This window comes from Sphaeramia orbicularis, unplaced genomic scaffold, assembly GCF_902148855.1.
Source record: "Sphaeramia orbicularis unplaced genomic scaffold, fSphaOr1.1, whole genome shotgun sequence".
NCBI classification, from domain to species: domain Eukaryota; kingdom Metazoa; phylum Chordata; class Actinopteri; order Kurtiformes; family Apogonidae; genus Sphaeramia; species Sphaeramia orbicularis.
Genome location: NW_021941616.1, coordinates 35,136 through 42,466, shown reverse-complemented (window position 1 = coordinate 42,466; position 7,331 = coordinate 35,136). Strand labels below are relative to the sequence as shown.

Here is a 7,331-nt window from a genome sequence, read left to right as displayed (position 1 = left end):
TCTTTAATAAACACAATGTTTAACCCAAACATCGCATTAATTTGTGCAAATTCACAGAAACATTTAAAAACATTCGTAATAAAATCAAACATCAGCTCAAGTAAAAACAAACGAGTTCATCATAAAAGTCGTAAAAACAGTTTACGATGAAAACGGTGAATTCATGACGATGTTAAAGAGGACGACGTAGAAAGTTTTACTCCCAGTAAATTCACTGGTTTATTTTACTCCCAGTAAATTCACTGGTTTATTTTACTCCCAGTAAATTCACTGGTTTATTTTATTCCCAGTAAATTCACTGGTTTATTTTATTCCCAGTAAATTCACTGGTTGATTTTCTGGAAAATAAAGCTGGAGTAAAATAAAAGAAACTGAATGTTTTCATCTAATGATCATTTAACTGTCGATGGTTTATTGATCAGCTGATCAGTTTTGTCTTCTGTAAAACACTGGGAAAAAAGTGAAAAATGTTAAAAGCTTTAGTTTAACGTCAGACGAGAAAAGAAACCAGAGAAAACCGACGTTTAATTAATGTGGAATCAGACGAGTGGAGTAGAACAAAAACCAGTGAAGGAGTTAACAGAAAACAATTGGACTGGTTTAAAGGATTAATCCAGTTTAAACTGGTTTAATCTGGTTTAAACCAGTTTAGTCTGGTTTGATCCAGTTTAAACTGGTTTAATCTGGTTTAAACCAGTTTAGTCTGGTTTGATCCAGTTTAAACTGGTTTAATCTGGTTTAAACCAGTTTAGTCTGGTTTGATCCAGTTTAATCTGGTTTAATCCAGTTTGGTCTGGTTTGATCCAGTTTAATCTGGTTTAATCCAGTTTAAACCGGTTTAGTCTGGTTTAAGACAGTCTAGTTTTTTAGTCTGGTTTAATCCAGTTTAAACTGGTTTAAACTGGATTAAACCAGACTAAACTGGTTTAATTCCATTTAAATCAGTTTAATCTGGTTTAAACCGGTTTGATTAAACCAGTTTAATCCAGATTAAACCAGTTTAATCCGGATTAAACCGGTTTAATGTGGTCAGTGATTGTCCGATATCTGAGGGTGAATGGATCCAGTCACTGGTTCTGTTCAGTTCTTGTTGTAAATCATCCACTCGTTCACGTTCTTCAACTTCATCACAAATAAAACAGTAAAAAAACAGTGAAATGAAACACGCTAAAAACTGAAACATCCAGAAAAGACGCTTTAACTTTTAAAAACCCAAACGTGGACTAAAACCCTCAATAACCTCTGATCAATCACTGATCATTCTATGTCCATATCTGGAGTTCAGCCCAGTTCCATGTGGTCCATGTGTTCTGGACTGAAGGGGGTGGGGTTCCTCAGGGATCCGTCCTGGATCCTGTGGTCTTTGGATCCGCTGCCCCCCCCCACTGGAATTTTCAAAACAACATCCCATTTCTGTTCAGCGTCCCTTCATCTTCAGTTTGTTTGAGTTTTAGTTGAACTTAGTCTGAGCTTAAGCGGACGTCCGCTCCTTCAGTGAATGAAACAGAACCCACAACATGTGGGTTCAGGTCAAAGGTCACCGCCTCTTTCCATAAATAAACAGTTGAATGAGTTTCAGTGTCAAAGCTTCAGTAAAACCTGCAGAACGTCAGAGGAGGAGGAGCAGAGGAGGAAGGACCAGGATGAAGGCGGCGCCGTCCGGAACCGCCGCCGCCGCCGCCGCACGGAACCAACGCACGTCCTCCGAGTCGTCTGAAAAAACACCGACAGCGAAGGGTTAAACCACGTAACCATGGCAACGGCCTTCCATCAGCTTAACGACAGGAAGTCTGTCAGCGTCTGCGGGTCACATGACTGCGGCTCATTCCGATCGTCTGATGACATCACTTCAATAATTCAATAATATTCCTGTCGTTTCTTTAAGTTGATTTTTTTCTGTCAAATTAAAATCGACCAAATTCAAACCAATAATTGATCCATTAGTTTAATGATCAAGAATGACCAGGTTTAAACGGGTTCATTCTGACCTTTGACCTTCTGACCTTTGACCTACTTCAAATGAACCTGAACTGGAACTGATCCAGTCAAACGTCAGCCGGAGGTTTGGGATGTAAAAGGGGGCGGGGCTACACTTGTTAACGTACCACGGCGGATTTCAGCTCGTCCACCGCCATCTGGCCACACCCACTTTCCAACACTACGACCATTCAACCTTAAGTTGTGGGCGGGGCAAAGGCCAAAACAAAGCCCGGTGGGCGGGGCCACAGGGGACAGGCGCACGTGGGCGTGTCTTACCGCAGTCCTTGTTGAAGACGTGTGGGAAACAGTGGAGGACGCCGTAACCACAGCGACAGTAGGAACAGCCCTTCTGCACCCAGGAGCCGTGAGGGACCGCACCGCAACGCCTGTGCACACAAGTACACACAGGTACACACAAGTATACACAAGTACACACAGGTACACACAGGTACACACAGGTACACACAAGTATACACAGGTACACACAGGTACACACGTCAGCACAAATACACACTAATATACACAAGTGTACAATGCCTGCACACACACACAAGTACACACAAGTACACACAAGTACACACAAGTACACACAAGTACACACAGGTACACACGTCAGCACAAATACACACTAATATACACAAGTGTACAATGCCTGCACACACACACACACAAGTACACACAGGTACACACGTCAGTACAAATACACACTAATATACACTAATACACACAAAGGCACAAGTGTACAACGTCAGCACAAATACACAGACATACACATGTCATAGTATTTCCTGTTATTGCCCCGCCCCCTGAGGGAAGGCGGGGCCTGTTGCTTTAGGGTCAGTGGGTTGGTTCCTGTTGGTTGGTTCCTGGTCATGCTGCTTCCTCTGTCCGTCCAGTTTGGACTCATGTGACGGACACTTCTGAACCTGAACTGTCTCTGATGCCAATGATTGGCTCCTTCTCAAACAGACAAACATCTGCTCCACCCCCAGGGGGTGTGTCCACCAGGGGGTGTGTCTACTACATGGACGGAGAACAAATGAGAATATACTCAACGCATCAGTTTGGCTTCAAGAACGTTTACAGCTGAAACATAATCACCCATGCACTCATTATCCACTAGGAGGCTCCGCCCATGCACTCATTATCCACTAGGAGGCCCCGCCCATGCACTCATTATCCACTGGGAGGCCCCGCCCATGCACTCATTATCCACTGGGAGGCCCCGCCCATGCACTAATTATCCACTAGGAGGCTCCGCCCATGCACTCATTATCCACTAGGAGGCCCCGCCCATGCACTCATTATCCACTAGGAGGCCCCGCCCATGCACTCATTATCCACTAGGAGGCCCCGCCCATACCCTAACTGTCCACTAGGAGGCTCCGCCCCCTTCTGTCCCGGTGCGGTCTGTGTTGGTTCATCTTCACAGTCCACAGTTCAGACCGTTTCACTGGTGGATTCAGTTCCGTCTGTTTGTTTTTCTGTTTTTTTCTGTGAATTCGTGTTCACGTCCTGGTTTTTGTCGCAGTTGAAATCATAAATTAAACCTCTGGACACTTAAAGGTGCACCTGTCGTTCCTCAGATGTGCCCGCCCTCAGTCCTGTCCTCAGTCTCATTGGTCAGTCGGTCTGTCGGACACACGTTGAACTCTTTATACGTTTACTTTAAACTCGTACCTGATTCGTTGGTCGTATTCGCAGCTTCTTCCGGTGAAAAACGGTGGACAAGCGCAGAAGCTGCCGAGGATGCACGTACCGCCGTTTTTACAACAGCCACGACTCTGATCGGAACCTGGAACCGAAAACAGGCAAACAGGAACCAGTTAGCAACAACCAAAAAAAAAACAGTTAGCAACCAAACAAAAACAGTTAGCAACAAACAGGAACCAGTTAGCAACAAAAGAAAAACAGTTAGCAACAAAAGAAAAACAGTTAGCAACAAACAGGAACCAGTTAGCAACAACCAAAAAAAAAAAACAGTTAGCAACCAAACAAAAACAGTTAGCAACAAACAGGAACCAGTTAGCAACAAAAGAAAAACAGTTAGCAAACAAAAACAGTTAGCAACAAACAGGAACCAGTTAGCAACAAAAGAAAAACAGTTAGCAACAAAAGAAAAACAGTTAGCAACCAAACAAAAACAGTTAGCAACAAACAGGAACCAGTTAGCAACAAAAGCAAAACAGTTAGCAACCAAACAAAAACAGTTAGCAACAAACAGGAACCAGTTAGCCACAAAAGAAAACAGTTAGCAACAAAAGAAAAACAGTTAGCAATGAAACAATAACAGTTAGCAACAAAAGATAAAATGTTAACCATGAAATAAGAATAGTTAGCAACAAAATAAAAACAGTTAGCCATAAAATGAACCAGTTAGAAACAAAATTAAACAGTTAGCAACAAAACAAAAACAGCAACAAAATGAACTGGTTAGCAAAAAAATGAAACACTTAGTGTTAAAATAAAACAGAGATAAAATAAAAACAGAGATAAAATAAAACAGTTAGCCACAACCTAAAACAGCAATAAAATAAAACAGTTAGCAACAAAAAAAAAAACAGTTAGCCACAAAATGAGCCAGTTAGCAACAAAAAGAAACAATTAGTGTTAAAATAAAACAGCGACAAAATAAAAAGAGATAAAATAACAGTTAGCCACAAACTAAAACTGATAAAATAAAGAGACGCAACTAATTATAGAAGGAACCAGTTTGAGACGCAACTAATTATAGAAGGAAATGGTTAGAGTCGCGACTAATTATAGAAGGAACCAGTTTGAGACGCAACTAATTATAGAAGGAAATGGTTAGAGTCGCGACTAATTACAGACACAACTAATTATAGAAGGAACCAGTTAGAGACGCAACTAATTATAGACAGAACCAGTTAGAGAGGCAACTAATTATAGAAGGAAATGGTTAGAGACGCAACTAATTATAGAAGGAACCAGTTAGAGAGGCAACTAATTATAGACGGAACCAGTTAGAGATGCAACTAATGAAGAAGAAATTCAAATGAAAGAAAATGAACGAAAACTGAGCAAAATACTGAAAAAAAAAGAACCAAACCGATATGTGCAAATGTTGTAACTAGTTACAGATGGAACAAATTCAGCAGGAATTCAAACAGGTAGAAATCCAGTGGATTTTTGTCCAAATGAGTCGACAGAGTTGATCATCAGCTGAGGGTTCAAATTCCAACTGTCTGAACTATTAGGGACCAAATACACAAAGAAATGAAGCCCAGACTAAGAACAGAGGGTTTAGACAAACAGGAACTATTGAACACACAAATCAAACCGTTCCAAACAGAAGAAAAGCTGAATGTTCACAGATTTAACACTGAGTTTAAACTTTAACACTGAATCTAAATGTTTGTAACACTGATGATAAAACACCCAAACCAATCACAGCACAGATGGGACTGCACCGACCAATCACAGCCTCTGAACATATGACATGGACAGATACGGGGGTCCACCTCAGTCCTGGATCTGGATCTGGATCTGGATCCCAGGTGTTTGTGTCAGACCACAGCTGAAGCTCCTCTGACCCTAACATGACTCCCATTAAATGCTCAAATCTGTTCAGTTGTTTTCATTTCATTGACTCCAAATGTGTTGAACCCGTTCATCTCTCAGACCAGTTGGTTCAGACTCAGTCTGATCCCAGATCAGTGGACTGGATGTTGTTCACTCCTCCTCCATTCCCGTGTCTGTGTTCTCATTGGTCCATTCACTTCAATGGGACTGAGTGGAACTGGTGTAAAACCACTACAGACTGGACCAGCACTGGACACAGGACACCTGTTGTCCCGCCCCTGGAGACACCAAGTGTCTGGGGTCGAACGGAGCTGTGGGCGGAGCTCGGCCGGGCCGGACGCCCAGCTTCTGCGCGCTGATCGGAGGGCGGGTCCAAAGGCTGAATGTGGTTTGATTGACAGCTGTTTTCAGATCTGCTCCTTCACTGACACAGTTCAGTTTAATACGACACACATTCTGCTGTGGAATCACACAAACCACATGAACTGTTCATTTACTGACCTGGAAGAAAACACAGGCACTGGACTAACTGGTACACTGGACTGGACTAACTGGTACACTGGACTGGACTATCTGGTACACTGGACTGGACTAACTGGTACACTGGACTGGACTAACTGGTACACTGGACTGGACTAACTGGTACACTGGACTGGACTAACTGGAACACTGGACTGGACTAACTGGTACACTGGACTGGACTAACTGGAACACTGGACTGGACTAACTGGTACACTGGACTGAACTAACTGGAACACTGGACTGGACTAACTGGTACACTGGACTGGACTAACTGGTACACTGAACTGGACTAACTGGTACACTGAACTGGACTAACTGGTACACTGGACTGGACTAACTGGAACACTGGACTGGACTAACTGGTACACTGGACTGGACTAACTGGTACACTGAACTGGACTAACTGGTACACTGGACTGGACTAACTGGAACACTGGACTGGACTAACTGGAACACTGGACTGGACTAACTGGAACACTGGACTGGACTAACTGGAACACTGGACTGGACTAACTGGTACACTGAACTGGACTAACTGGAACACTGGACTGGACTAACTGGTACACTGAACTGGACTAACTGGTACACTGAACTGGACTAACTGGAACACTGGACTGGACTAACTGGTACACTGAACTGGACTAACTGGTACACTGAACTGGACTAACTGGTACACTGGACTGAAGGGACAGGTTTTCTGTTTCAGTTCCAGAACTGAATCCTTTCTGCTTCAGTTTCAGATGGTCCAGTTCTGGAAAAGACCACGACTCCGATAAGAACACAGAGGAGAACAGAGGAACGAGTGATGTTGAAAGAACTGGACGAGTTTAAGGATGTGAGCGACAACCAGCTTCAACTGTCTGGAAGAGCAGCAGCAAACACTGGAGTGGATCTGGATCTGGATCTGGGTGAATCCACTTCCATCTGGTTTCAGTGTTTAACAGGTTCATATCAGCGACAGAAAACAGACTCACATTCCAGAGAGGACACACACACACACACACACACACACACAAACACACACACACAACAATATATACACACAACACATGCACACACACACCCTCATACACACAACAATATATACACACACACACACAACACACACACAACAACAACACACACATACACACACACACATACATGCAACAATATATACACACACAACACATGCATACACACACACAACAATATATACACACATACACACATACATACACACACACACCCTCGTACACACAACAATATATACACACACACACACAACAACATATACACACACACAC

The 7,331-nt window shown here is 43.0% G+C and overlaps 1 protein-coding gene across 1 annotated transcript in view; it reads right to left on the bottom strand.

Moving 5' to 3' along the window:
* Positions 1-954: 954 nt before the first annotated feature.
* The window catches only part of tdgf1 (teratocarcinoma-derived growth factor 1), a 21,497-nt gene continuing 15,120 nt past the window's right edge, over positions 955-7,331 (bottom strand). The window contains exons 3-5 of the mRNA XM_030130293.1: positions 3,661-3,775; positions 2,257-2,366; positions 955-1,713 (exon numbers count right to left, since the gene is read on the bottom strand). Coding sequence (XP_029986153.1) covers positions 1,610-1,713; positions 2,257-2,366; positions 3,661-3,775 — 329 coding nt within the window. The 3' untranslated portion in view covers positions 955-1,609. The remainder of the gene's footprint in view (positions 1,714-2,256; positions 2,367-3,660; positions 3,776-7,331) is intronic.